This window comes from Monocercomonoides exilis (assembly GCF_001643675.1).
Source record: "Monocercomonoides exilis strain PA203 chromosome Unknown scaffold11-1913109, whole genome shotgun sequence".
Taxonomy (NCBI): Eukaryota; Preaxostyla; order Oxymonadida; family Polymastigidae; genus Monocercomonoides; species Monocercomonoides exilis.
The window spans coordinates 771,062-785,933 of NW_027150556.1; the positions used below are offsets into that span (position 1 = coordinate 771,062).

Below are 14,872 nucleotides of genomic sequence, written 5' to 3' on the forward strand. Positions count from 1 at the left end.
AAGGTTGAGTTGAGCATAAAAGCAGAAGAATTAGCGAAGGGAGAAGAAGGAAGAACAGATCGATCGTCAAACATGGGCTGCGATTGACTGGATGATGTGGGGGAGATGGCGGGTGTTCGTGAGAAGAGAGAAGAAGGAGGAACTGAAGAGGAAGAGAAAGAAGGAGCAGCAGCTGTTGTTGAAGGCAAAGAGGCAGCAGAAGAGATGGCGTGTGCTGCACCTGGCAGAGTTGAAGCGGAGACGCCTGACAAGTTCGGATTCGACACGTAAAGTTCCGTTTTGTAGAGAGGAACCCCCTTTCCTTCCTGCAAACGCGCGAAGAGGGAGCGGTATCTGTCACCAGATGAGTACTTAGCATTCGATTTGAACGTGTCTTTTGCTTCGGGTATGCTGTCAGCGGGGTTTCTTCTGTGCAAGTTCTTGAGGAGCTCCTGTGTGGACGAGGCATACGGCACATCAGCACAGCGCGGGTGATCTTCGCTGACACCATCGGCGAAGAGATACAAATTGGAAGAACACGACTGAAGGAAGAAGTAAGGCACAGACAGGATGTCCAGGCCGTGGGAGTGGAGGATGCCGCAGTAGGACTTCAGCTTCAGGTTGAGTGGAAGATGGCGCATGGTGCTTAGCGGAGAGGAAGAAGGAGAGGTAGAGGCAGAGGCAGAGGAGGAAGAGGAGGAAGAAGAAGAACCGAAAGGCGAATGAGCTGCAGAGGGGGATATGGCATTTGCAGGAGATTGCATCTGCAACGACCCGTTCTGAAACTTCGATGAAGATAAAGATGAATTCATTCTTTTGAGCGGCGGGATGTTCGGAGTGCTTCTCTGGCTGTGTGGGAAAGCGTGGTTGGAAGGAGTGGGCGAAGAAGAAGGCGTCGGCTGGCGAGAAAGATAGGCACTGGATGAATGCGAGTTTGGCATCATTGAAGAGGAAAAATAAGGAATAAGCGACAGATGAGACGGTGCTTGTGCTAATTCGGCCTGTGTGGAGGAAGGGGCAGGGCACTGAAGAGAAGTTAAGGAGTTCATTGAAGAGTTGCGATGGAGAGGGGATATGGGAGGTGAAGGGGAAGCGGTTGTTGAACTGACTGCAGAAGAAGAAGAAGACAAAGATGATGAAGATGACGAATTTCCCAAAGGATTCGCACCGAAGCTGATTTCATTGCTGTTAATAGCCTTGGAAAAAGCCGCGTTCATATCAATTTGATTCATCAGTGTTTTGCTCACATCAGCAAACGAGAACGAAAAACTGTCCATGCCACTTTCCGCCAAGCGGTCAAACGACATCGAAATGAGCGTGTTTATGTTGTTTGCATTTGGCGAGACAGAAATGTGGTTCTCGTTCAGAATGGGCATCACAAAGTCCTTCATCAGCTTCGTCCGCACAGCCAGCCCGCATTTACATCCAAGCACAAGCTCAACAGAAAGCACGATTGTATCACCGATCATCGTCCGCAGTAGGTTCTTCTCCTTTCCGAGCTCCAAATAGAGCGAGTCGATCATCAGAGACAAAGAAAACATCAGATATTCGGATTTAAGCAGCAGGCTCTTCGCTTTCTGCAGCGCGCCTTCAGACAAGTTCTTGTTCTTTTCAAGCAGTTTTATCTGCTTTTCGCAGATTTCTTTTTCCTTCTCGATTTCTTTGTTCATCTCCTTCAGCTTCTCCCTCTTCGCCTGCGTCGTCACGATGAATAGCATCAGCTCAAACTGCTTCTTCTCCTCCTCTTCAAACGACGCTGCATGCACTGCCGTGAACGATATGTTCAGCAGCCATCGATAAATATGCCTCGCACACGAATATTCTTCTGGAAGCTCATTGAACGCCACACTCGATTTCAGCCTGTTGAATGTCTCCTTCGCCACCGCCTCAGGCACTCCCATCAAGTCTACGTGCCACAGTCGCTTCAGAATCTCGTTCGAAGGCAGGTTGTGCCCGTTGGTCGTCCTCATCTCATCGCCCATCACAAAACTGACCACAATGTCAGACAGCTTCCGTCCGGCGGTGCTTCGAGTGATGACAGAGCGGAAGTTCGTGATGGCAGACGGGCTGAGCAGCATCAGCTCAGACATCGCACTCTTCACGAAGCCCAGCAGAACCAGCTTCTCATCAGTGACATGTTCATTTCCCCGCTTCACAAACACATTGGCCATATCCAATTCTTGGCTAAGTGTGTCGATCTCCATCTTGTTCTTCATGTAAGCTGTCTCGAGTGCAGTCACACGGTTCTTCATGAGCACAACGATATCCTGGTGCTGCAGCAGAATCTGCGTCTGCGAGATGATCTGCCTCAGCTTTTCTATCTGCTGGTGCAGCCGTTCAATGAGTGATATCACAGACTCGATGTGCGCAATCTGCTTCTGGTGAGATCGCACGCCATAGTACAAATAGCGCGAAAAGTATTCAACCAGCAGCACGAAGTCGATGATTGAAGGCCCATTCACGTAGAACGAGCCGATCTGCCTGTCTGTTCCTAAGTGGCCCCAGATCGTGCGGTCCATGTCAGACTTCTGGGAGAGAGAGACAGCAGCTGAGTAGATCTGGGCGAGGACGAAGTTGATGGTGCGCACGAGGAGAAACTGCGAGCTGGAGGGGGAGAAGAGGGCGGTGGGGAGGTCGTGTGCTGCCTGCTGGGCAAGCGGCGACTCGGCTGGCGACATTTCTGTGGGCGAGTCGGGATCTTTCCTTTCGGAAATGCCTTCGCCAATCGCACTGGCAATAGATGGATTCTTGGCGAAGGCGTTTGGAGATGTACCATCCAGACGGGAGCCGGAGGAAGAAGGAGACGTTGGAGTAGTAGAAGAAGTGACAGAGAAAGAAGAGCGGCGTATCAGTTCTCGCTGGGAGCGTTGGACTTGCTCTGTTCTGAGTGATTTTTCATTGAAGGAATGTTGATACATCAATGGAGGGACGCCTTTTGGAGAAGTAACAGAAGACGGAGAAACAGGGAAAGAAGCTGAGGAGGAAGGAGGCAGAGGCGTTCTGGCTGAGTCTGGGGGTGCTTCAGCGATTGTGGGAGGATGTGTGAATGACTCTGATATGAGCGAGGATGCTGATCCGGCCGGGGTGATTGGGGTTGTAGCTGTGGTTATTGTGGATAGAGTAGGGCGATGCATAGGAGTTGACATAGCAGCAATGAAGGAAGCGGAGGAAGAGGAAGAAGAAGCAGAAGGTGAAGCAGAGGAAGAAGTTGGAGATATATTTGACAAAGTGGTGTGTTTCAGAGCATTCAAAACTGCTTTGCCAAGCACACTTCCATTGCCGTCGTGCGAGTTCGATTTTTGTAGCGACAGCTGGAAAATGGTGTCTTCGCAGGAGAGAAAAGGCGCGAGTGTGCTCATCACATGCCTCGATATGTTCGAAGAGATCTGCGCAAGCGTTGTTTCTGCAGGGAGCATGCTGAAGATGAATGACACCGTGTCCTTCATCGAAGACACCGCATAGAGCAGCTTCTCGAAATTGCATTTTTTGGAGTAAAAACAGACCCGAGTGGTCTGAGACACTTTGTCCAGCATCATGTCGATGTCTCTGCCTCTGATGGTTGGCATGCCCATCTGCGACATGATGAACGCCATGCGCCGCAAGAAGAACGTGAGGAAGCCTTCGTTCGACGTCAGCTGGAAGTTCCGCGCCTCTTCAAAGGCCAGCGGTTCAAACGTCTGGTCCATGTACACCTGGTTGAGCATGCCCTTCTGGAAGACCATCAGCAGGATGTCGAGCAGATACAGCATGTCTGGAACCAGCTGGGTGAAGCGCACCACAAAGAAAGCAGAGAGGCCTGTGGGAAGATACGTCGAGTGCGGCGGGCGAATGCCGTTCTTGTCCTGCAAGCGAGTGACCTGCGGAATGAGTCGGCGACGTTCAGATGCTGCGGAGCGAGAAGAAAAAGCAGAAGAAGCAGAACCATGAGAATGAGCACGAGCATGAGAAGGAGCAGGTGGCTCAGGCGGAGGTGCGCAATGAGCGTGTGGCACGAACGAGTCGCAAATTGTGGGAGCACCTTCACAAAGCCCGTGTCTGGTGACAAACAAAGCCAGCGTGTCCAGAAACATCTTGGCAGACTTGAAATTCAAAGGGAACGAGGTGAATGTGAAGTTGACATCGAGAAAACACGCAATAGAGTGGAACATCACGTCCTTGTTGAGCCCTTCGGTATCAATCACTGCAATTGGGTTAGTCGACTCGACGAATGTCTCGCAGCACTTCATGAACCACATGGCATACTCGGGAGAAGCACACAAATTGGACGTGTAGTAGTTGGCAAGTGTAGCAAAAGTGTTGTCGCGCAAGCCATTTGGCAGCAGCCGATCGCTGAAGAACTTGCCGATAGTTTCCAACGACCCGCTGATGGGGGTCATAATGCGCTTGGATCCAGTTGAGGACATCTCCTGATATGGCTGCTGCTGCGGAGGCGGAGGCTGGTTCTGCATCACAACTTGTTGCCTTTTGGAGGATGAAGAAGCAGGGAACATGGCAGAGGTGTAAGGCTGCGAAGATGGTTTGATCTGGTTGTGGAGGTGAATAACCTCAAAGAACACTCTTTCTGTGGTTTGCACTTCATCTGCAAAGAAGGCGATCCAGGCATTGTTGATGATCTTCTTCACGAATTTGCCCAGTCTATGTGTCCTCTGGCAGAGCACATACACTCTTTCGCACTCCCACAGCCACAGCTTGGCGAAGAGGCTTGGGTTCTGCAGGATCGCAGTTGATCCGCTGCAGACACCCTGCAAGACAGATATGTACATGTCGATTGTCGGTGGCGACTGCCCGTGCTTCTCATTCGCAAGTGCCAAGTGCACATAGACGGTGGCCGGTAGCACGTTTCCGAAGAACATTCTGTAGCAGTCTCTCAGCGGATAGTCCTGGATGATCCCCATCCCGGTGTCTGGGCACAAATACAGTGGAGAGTAATCCTTTCCACCGCTGTTCAGTCCGCACGCTGCTGCGCTTTGGCCACGCTCGAAGGAATCTTCAGGGCAGAACGAGTCGATTGATGACTGCAGCACATTAGAAGCAACCCAGGGGATGTTTCTGTTCCACATTACACGCGCAAGCTCAAAGTAGTCTTCGAAACTGGGTTTCGAAAAGCCGAAAATTGTGAAGGAGTTTGACACCGCCACGTTCTGCTCGTACGAAAAGAAGGAGTCGTCAGAGCATGTGCAGATGACTGGTGGCTGTGATTGGATCTTCCTCTCTGAAAACTCGGGTGTGATTGAGTATCCTTTGGCCACGCTTGACTGAATGGCCTCTGCCACTGCCCCGATGACTCTTCTTCCTTGTCGCTGCTGCTCCACACTCTTGTCGTCAATGAAATGGATCACTTTCGCCTGCAGCGGGCACACTGGAACGGTCAGATTCTTGCTTATTTCCTCGAAGGATTTGATGTACTCTTTGAGATGGATGGGATCGCATGACGAAAGCGGGATGTTGTACAACCGAGGCCAATGCACTTGAGAGTCGCAGCGGCGTGCCCATGACGACGTCTCAGACAGCAGCACTTCAGCGACTTTCGGTAGACAGCAAGCGATTGTCTCAGAAAGAGAAATACCGTCCAAGTATGAGTCGTCGAGGAGGATAATTGGCCTTCCAGCAAACGCCACAAGCGCAACAGCTGGAAGAATCATAGTGAAAGGCAGATATCTCGAAAAATATGGGGAAATCTCCTCGCAGTTTGGTAGGAATCCCAGAATGCTGTGAGAAGGCTGGATTTCGTACGTCAGCATCATCTTTTTCTCGATTGAGTCTGGGAAATAGTCAAAAATCGTTCCCACTTTTCCGAACTCCACGTCTTTCTCGAAGGCTGTCCTAAACCATTCGTCAAAGAGCTGGCTGTTAACTCCTGTTATGTTCCCTTTCCTTGAGTGGTTGATTTGGTTTGACGAAAAAGACACCTCGTCGGTGCTTTCGTTCAGATGCGTGTCCAACTCCTTCAGTTTCTTCAGAGGAGAATGGCGAGACACATCCATAAACAGATCTCCTTTTTGCTTTGGATGAGAAGGATAGTCCAACTGGTATCGCTCGTACCACATTGAGAACTGTGGAATTGTCTTGTCAGGAGTGATAAAGTTCCCACCAGTTCCCCAAATGACGGCATACACTACAAACAGCTTCAGCACATCCATCTCCAGCCGCGTGCGAATGTATCTGTTGTGCAGCTTGATCAGCGAACCAAGGATGGCAGTTGTTGTGTGGATCAGCCCTGTGATGGGAAGGCGCGCAGTCGATGAATGCTCGCATGCAGCGCCGGAAACTTTGATGAGAGAGATGCACTTCTGGAACGACAGACGCAGCCGCAGCACAGTCGCATCCAGAATCTCCCGCGGGATCTCATCTCCCATCGACTTGGCCCATGCATCAAAGAGGTAGTTGGATATGGACAGCGAAGGAAACTGGATGGAGACAGAAAATGGTGATAAGCTGATGGAAGGAGGGATTTGAAGAACAGAAGTGCGAACCTCAATAATGAATCTGGAGAGTGGAGGGAAGATAAATCTGTCTTGATCAGAGAAATTGAGTTCAAATGAATTTTCGTAGCCTTTTATTGTGCATCCGTAGTATTTTGCGAGTATGGAGTGCAAGTCTTTGAATTGAGATGACTCTGAGATCTGGAACAGGATCCAAATTGGTCTTTCATGCGATGTGTGAGGGAGCGAAAAGTTGTATACCGATGATATGTCACCATACGCATCAGTGGGTGTGGCTTCCCCGTGTGGTGAAGATGACATCAATCCTTCTTTTTCAGACTCCTTCATCGACTGCAGCTGGCTCATCCAAATAATCCCCCGCAGCGTTTCCATCGCCATCTGCATGATTCCATTGTAGTTTCCGTCTCTGTGCAGCATCAAGCGCGACGTGTATGTGGTTAAGTTGTGAATTATCGGCGCCCGCTCGTATTTTTCCTCGAACAGGCCCTGCACCATTGAAAGCACAGCGGATTTTCCCAATCCCGGATAGCCAGTCAAGATTGCATGCCAGTTCGACTCCATCAGATTGAACACTTCCCAGCATTTATTCAGAAACGTCACATCTGGTGTCAGATTCAGCTTCTCCGCAATCGACTTCATCACAGTGTATGCAGGCCGAAGCACATAAGTATGAGTTGCTTTATCAAATACAACTAAAGTTTCTGCGATAAGAACTTTGCTTATTTCTGGGAACAAAAATGTGTTTGTCAGTCCAGGCAACAAAAGTCCCTCAGATGTCAAGCCAGATATGCTGGCAGCTGCTCCAATTGTAGGTAGAGAATGAGGCATTATTTGAGAATTGCGAGGCGCTGGGTATGCCAAATGTGAAACAGTCGATGGAATTGGTGAGAACGAAGCATTTGCGCAGGACGGGAACACAGAAAGCAGAAGTGAATGGAGAGATTCAATCAGAGGCGGCAGGCATTTTTTAGACTCGTCAGGCATTGTGCACGATGTGTGAGTGAAATCAATCAGTCCAAGCGGAACATTTTGGTTGTAGAACTTCTCGATAGCTCTCCAAGTGGCCAGGTAAATCGCGTTCTCTTCAATGGCCTCGTTGAACTTTGAAACCAACGGACTGAACGTTGTGGGGTATTTCCATACCAAATGCTGCAGTCTTCTGATATCCCCGTTTTGCTTTGCCAGAGAAGTTGACTGAGACCGCAGATAATAGCTGGCATTAGAAACGATAGTGCGAAGGAACCGATAGTCAGTCAGCCTTGTTGAAATCATGTCTCTACCATCTTTGAATTCATATCGCATCAGATTTGAAGCGTTTGTAAAGAATGTGACAAGCTTCTCGTTCAAACTGTCGTAGCAAGTGAAGCCAAACGATGCAAGAACAAATGAAAGGAAGTCGCGAGGCGACATAACTGGGAATCCAATGGCGCGCAATGCCAAGTCCAATGAATCCTGCACTTGCCCATCATACGGAGTGCTAGATGAGTAAATGCCCATCACACACCATTCCTTCAGGGGCAGGTTGATTGTTGTTCTCAGCCCTTCCAAGTTGAGCGTTGCTGTGCCGTCAGTTGAGCCTGAGAACTCGTTGCGCCATTTTCTCAGGTCGTTCAGCAGATCCACAAGCGAACGTCGAACGATCGGCGACAAAAGCTCAAGACGATCAAAGAGGATCCATCGATAGTCAATCAGCATTGACAGAAGCAGACGTTTCACCTGGTTGATGCCCACATTGGGAGTGCAATCAAAGATGTACAGGTTTTTACCCAACGAATGTGCCGAATCCAACAGGAACCTGACTGCAAGCTCGTGCTCTCTTTCATCTGCAATTAACAGAGGACCAGATATCTTCGCTTTGGGGCGATTTGCATCGAGAAAAGCAACAAAGATTGAATCGAAAATAAGAGCTGACGGGCCAGAAAATGGGAATGAGGGCAAAGAATTCCACGACGGAATCCATTCGAATCCATAGCGAAGCCGATTTAAACCATCATTTTGGTCGAGCGAACGGTCAGAACACGGAATTATTTGCAGCAATGTGTTCTTTGTTTTGTCATATTCCATTGTTCTTCCTTGCTCCAACTTCAGTTGCAGAGCACGCATGTTTATCATTCCTTTGTAGCGATAGTCGTTTGACTCAACTTTCATAATCTCATTCACTTCTCGTGTGTCTGCAAGAGGGTGCATCACAAGTGGGTGCTGGAGGAACCCAGGAACTTGCTTAATGGCAGCCAAGCGAATCGCGTCTTGGTGTGAAAAGTCATACAGCACAACAATTAGACGCTCCACAAAACTGCGAAATGTCAATAGTACTTCAGTGCTGCTCATGCGATTCGTCCTTCTCATTCGTCTTTGAGGCCTCGGCCGCATTCCTTTATCGTCTCCGCCATCTTCTATATCAATCCCCGAGCGCCCATCCATTCTCATCTCATCAGCATCAACGATTTCATTTCCCGATAGATAAACACTGTGCATGTTGTGATAGGGTGTATTTCTGCCCACTCCTAACCTTGCGGTTGAATCAAAGCCGGTCTCATCATTTGACAGATTCTCTTCCTCATCAAAGTTTTCTTGTTCAAAGAATGCTAACAAATCGTCTTCATTATCGTCTTCGTCCTCGTAGCTTTCTTCCTCCTCTTCGTCGTCGTCGTCATCATCCAAATCATCGAGCTCTGATTCACTCTCGTGGATATCCTTTGTTGAGTCGCTTTGATCTGATGCTTCAGTTATCGTGCTGAACGTGGTGAGGCTGCGAGAGGACGTGGGAAGTCCCATGTCCAGCTGCTCCGTCGCGTTGCTTATGTGTGAAATAGTTGTGCCACTAACCCATCCACTGACTGAAGATCTGCCTTCGATTTTGCTCCTTTGGCTGGTGGAATATGCTGTTGCTAGCTGCGAGCCGGCTGCTTCGTTCGGATGCACTTTTGGCAAAAACGAAAAAACGGGAGAAGAAGGTGCTTTGATGTTTCTGGCCAACTCGGCTTTTTCGAATTCTGCTCGTTTCGATGGATCCATTTCGTCCTTTGACAACTTTGCATCATTTCTCAATGAACTGTCAACGTCGCTTCCTTTGAAGGCACTTTGGCGAATATCTTGGCTTTTCAGTCCATCTTTGGCAATTTCGTCTAACCGAAATCTTTTCTCCAAACTCATCTTATCTGAAAATCCCTTTTTCGGATCAACATTTAATTTTGAGTCTCTGTAATTCTGCATCAAGTCCTTTGCAAAATGCATCTGCTGCTTGAGTTTCCTGTGCTGCTTCCTGATCAGCTGGAGAATGAACTTTTTGTGTCTCACGAACGGGAATGGAATACGCTGGATGGACATAAGAAATGCCATGCAGTGATAGACATTCAGGTTCAGATCTTCGATGTGTGCTGTGAATGCTGACAGCTCTTCGTTCACAAAATAGTCGCTGATGACTCTCACTTTCAGCGAATATGCCAGTCGCACTGCTGCATAGAACACTTGCATCTGGACAGGATAGTTCTCCACAAAGTCAAACTGCATAAACAAGTAGCAAAACCAATGGAAGAACGTGTCGAATTCGTAGAGCGACTCCAGCGCAGATATAACTTGCTTCAGCAAAATTTTCGAGTTAGTCTTTGCAATCACCTCAGGAAGAGACCAGATGTCAGAGCCAATGTCCAAGGGGTCTTCGTTGTATATCATCCTCTCACCGCCAGATCCGACCAAGTAATGTGCAACGAATGAAGACTCGTTGCGTGTGAGCTCAAAGCACAGCTCCTGTGCGCCTGGAACAAACTTCGACAGCAAATATGAGGGCACTTCACATCTTGTTCGGCCTTCAATGAAAGTCCCAGCAAAGTTGATCAGCTCGCTCGCAGTGAAAATGAGGAAGCGAGGCTTGTCAACAGCAATGCTCTTCATCTGCAAGGTTGGCGAATCAGATGTTATCAGATTGGCTGCTTTGATGTAGCTCTCCAGTTCGTGCGTGATGTTCTTTGAATTGCGTATGTCGCTGAGTGAATGCATCTGCTCCAGTGTGATTGAGATTTGCTCAAGCCCGTCAAAAAATGCGAGTGTGGATTGGTCCAAATGAATGATGTGGTGCAGCATCGCTGCTTTCACTTGGTTCATCACTTTCTGCACCTGGAAAAGCACATCGAGAAAACTGGTGATTTGCACGATCATGTTGATTGCAGAGTCGATTTCCTTCTGGTAGTCGCATGAATTCTCAGTCAGTGCGATCCCCATGAGCTGGTGAAAGTCGTTGTTTGATTCCTCAATCAGCTTCGGGCACAGGCTTATGTCAACTGTTGGAAATGGGATGTCTGTCATACTCCATTTGCCTCTTTTCTTTTTCTTTCCTTTGCTCAGCGAAAGAGATGAATTCGATGCGTGTGAAGAACGAACAGCATATGAAGAAGAAGAAGAAGAACCAGGTGAAAGCGATCTCTTCTCGTTTTCCCTGTGCTTGAAAATGAGCGGAAGTTTTGTAGTGGCCCATTTTTCTTCAATGTTCAGAATCTTCCTCTTCAGCACCGAAAGCTGCTCGCATTTTTCAAGCACAGTTTCAATGGCAGTTTCGCAGTCAGGGGTGCATATGTCAAAGAGCACTGACAATTCTATTTTCTTCTTCTGTGCCAATTCGAGATAGTTATCAAATTGTGCGCTTGGTGCATGCATCTTCTTTAAGAGATCGCTCCAGTATTTCTCCTCAATCGATGTTTCTTTGATCCTGTTCATAATCTTCCACGCAACACTCCACTTCGTCAGCTGCGCCTTAAACGTGCGAAAGACCGATGTTGATGTTACTGGCTCAGTCATCGAAGATATGAAAGAGACAGACTTCTCAAACAGATCGAGCGGAAGATCCTCTTTTTCGAACTCGTCCCAGGTGTATTTAAAGAGCTCCTGTTTGATGTTTATGTCTGTTGACTTGATCAGGTTCCACAGACTCGAAAGCTGCGTGACGTAGTTTTCGCACTCGTCGAAGTGGGGCAGAGGAAAATTGCTTGTGTGCGCGAATGAAGTTCTGATCTCGCCCAGGCTGGAGACTGATGCTGCGATGTCTTCGAACTCCTCTGTCAATGACTTCATCTTGCTGATGGCGTCCTCCCACGGCACTTCGTCTGTAAGTGGCGTGAACTCCTCGTCAAAGAGCTTTTCGTGGTACCGACTGATTCTTGCAATGGCTGTCCTGCCCATTGTGGATATCTCGTCCATCAGCATCTGCTCAATCACCTGGATTCGCTCTGCTGCTATGGACAGCTGGGTGCTTTTCAGTGTCTTCCACAGCTGCTCCAGCTCGACTGTGAGTGCGTTTAAGTCGTGATAGGCAACAGATGAGAAGTTTGTGAGCTGCGACAGACGAGAATTCACCAGAAGCAAGAAAGTATCAACGTTCTGCACATCTTGCAGTGCATTTCTTGTCGCATTCACCACTTCAACTTTCTGTGCAGACGACAAGTGAGTGAACGTCAGATCGAGAAAGCGCAAGATGGACGAGAGCACGTTCATCCCCCGCTGGCACTCTTGAGTGAGCCCGTTGTACATGAATATGCAGAACGGGAGGCTCCACAGCACAGTGCGGGAAAACAGGTCCTGCTTCAGCGTCACCACGTCGATCGCCACCCACCCGAGAGGCACCCACTGCGCAAGCTCAGACACACTCTGCTGCCACTTGTTGATCATCATCACGTGGCGGAGCCATTCGCACACGGGAGGGTTGCAGTTGCACTTGTTGATGACCCTTTTGAAGAGGTCGATCGCATCCACAACAAGATTGTCCCTCATCACAAACTTGTCTGCATTTCCGTTGTGTTTCGCGGTGGTGAGTGCAAAAGACGAAGCAACTCTAACAAGTGAAGGGGCAGAGACATTCGAAGGGAAGTAAGAAGAAGCAGTGGAGGATGAAAAAGAGGAAGAAGACGAGCTAGAAGAGAAAGAAGGCTGAGATTGGTCTCTTTGAAATCTGTCAAGTGACTTGTTCAACGAATCATAGACAACTTTAGTTTTTTTACTCTGATCAGTTATCTCATACTCAAACTCCTGATACAGAGCATCCTCGCCCGTCTCACTTGTTGCAACCTGCTTCGGATTTTTCGAGATGCCAGCGAGTTTCGTCTGGCACTGCCACTCAGCTTTCCTGTCTTCCAGCGACTCACTCACTTTAGCCAGTCTGATAAACGAGCTCGGAAAAACCGGAATTGCTGGTTCATCTCCAGCCAGGAGTGGTTTGCGCACAAAGGCTTCAAACGCCTCTTCCGGCTGCTTTGTCCACAGCGGCTCAAACAGCAGCAGCCGCTCTCTGAATTCGATGCAGCGCTTTTCGGACTCAAAGAGAACAGAAGACAGCTGAGATGTGATCTCGCTGGTCTGCTCAACATCGTCCAGCTCAACAAGATTGCCCAGGTTTTCCATCATTTCGTCGAACAAGGCCACAAAATTGATGCGATTGGGCAGGCTGCGACCAGCTGAATGCAACGCGACTGTTGGAAGCGATGAGGACATGGAGGAAGAAGAGGAAGAAATGAGCGGGGTGCCGAGTGTTGGGGTGGATGCGTAGTTCTGTTTAGGAGTGAGAGGCATCTGCAGAGAAGAGGTGAAGGCGGTGGAGAGGTCGAGTGTGCGGGGGGAGGAAGTGTTTGACGGTATAATCAAACCAGACGGAGGTGTCATAGTGGAAGACATGGGTGAAGACATCATTGCCACAGAATTCTGTAAGGAAGAGGAAGAAGACACGTGGAACTGTGCGGAAAACGTCGAAAGCGGAGTCGCCGATGCGTCTTCTGAAGCTGCTCTGGATGCAGCGACAGAGCCAGGGGCCATCGTGGGTGTGATTGGGAGCGAGGGCACTTCAGCGCTGTTAACTGAGTGGAATCCGAAGCAGAGCTGGCCTCCCGAAATGAGGAGCGGGATTTGAATCAAGGCGCGGTTGGAGCGGATGCTGTTGAGGATGTTCTGCAAAGTGAGGTTGACGGAGTTGATGAGTGTGGTGCGGAGGTTGTCGAAGAGCTGCCGGCTGATCATCTGCAGCGCGCTATCGTCGACCTGCTCTCTTTCTAAATAGAGCAGCATGTTCTGCCGCATCGTGTGCAGCCGCTTCTCAAACAGCTCCTTCTCTTCCATCATCCTTCTGGGAATGGTCTTTGTTAGCTCCATGAATGAATCCTCCGTCAAAATCTCTGCCGGCATCGTTGACACCAGCGAGTTCTGCAGCGTCGTCAGCTCGTTGTTGTATGCTGCTCTGAGCGACGACAAGTAGCCCAGCTCCTTCAGCAGGGACTTGATGGCGTCGAGGCAGTGCGAGGCAAATGCCTGGAGATCTGGGTCAGACCAGGTGATCTGCTTCAGCCCGCGTTCCACACAGCCGACGACGAGGTTCACGCGCATCCGCAGGCACATCCGCATCAGCTGGCTGGACGAGGACATGAAGGACTTGTACTCGGTCAGGAAAAACACAAACCGCTGGCGCTGGTAGAAGAGCTGCGTCATCGTCTTCGCGATGGTTAGTGCGTGTGGAGTGACTTGTGAGTGCAGAGATTTCACAATGCGGAATGTGGAGAGCAGCCAGTAGTAGTCACCAAGTGGCACATAAATAGACATCGGGTCGCTGTGATCGCGCAGCACAAACACAGTTTCGCCGAACTGGTCGCGCCGCAGCAGCTCCAGCTGCTCCATCCACGCAAACAGCCTGCTCTGAAAGGAAGAGGAAAGGGCGCTGTGGAGTTCAGAGAAACGCCGGTGCACGGAGATAAGCTCAGCAGCGAAGAGGGCAAAAAGCTTGGCGTTGGAGCTTTCGGCGTAGAAGATGCTGTAGGTGGATGAAAAAGTGCCTGGAAGGGCGTGGAAGGCAGGGTGGGCAGAGGAAGAAGGAGAGACAGGAGAAGAAGAGAAAAGAAGGGTGCAGCCGGAGAAGAGATGGTTGTCTGTGTGTTGTTTGGATGGGGAATATGGTGATTGAGATTGAGACTGAGGTACAGTTGCTGACGCAGAAGAAGAAGATGATGATGATGATGATGATGATGATGAAGATGTTAACAGCTGAGGAGCTGAAAGAGAAGTAGTAGAAGAAGACATCAATGGGGCAAAAGTGGTGTGGATGTCAGCAAAGTTGTCACCTGTTGTTGAATTAGAGGCAGAAGACATGTTTGGCGATGTATCAGGCGTGGCGCTGGCGCTGAAGGGGATGTTTTTGAGATCGAGCGAGTTGAGCGAGAAAGGAGGGCTGGAAATAGATGAAGCAGGTGATTTGGAGGGAAAATGGCTGGAGTTGGATTTTTCGTGCTCGTGCTTGTGTTCGTGTTCGTGTTCGTGTTCTTCTTTGTGTTCATTTTCGATGGATGGACTGGTTGTCTCGTTGACAAGTGGGATGGAATCTGATTGGTTATTGTCTAAGAATTTAGAGTATGTGAATGTGAATATATATTGGATGCATATTTATATGAAATCATTCCATTATTTCAAAGAAAGCATCAAAAAAA

The 14,872-nt window shown here is 49.1% G+C and overlaps 1 protein-coding gene across 1 annotated transcript in view; it reads right to left on the bottom strand.

Moving 5' to 3' along the window:
* MONOS_3924 (uncharacterized protein) overlaps positions 1-14,872 on the bottom strand; it is a gene marked incomplete at its 5' end in the record, with an annotated part of 30,004 nt that overhangs the window by 10,422 nt on the left and 4,710 nt on the right. The window contains one exon of the mRNA XM_067873955.1: positions 73-14,782. Coding sequence (XP_067731579.1) covers positions 73-14,782 — 14,710 coding nt within the window. The remainder of the gene's footprint in view (positions 1-72; positions 14,783-14,872) is intronic.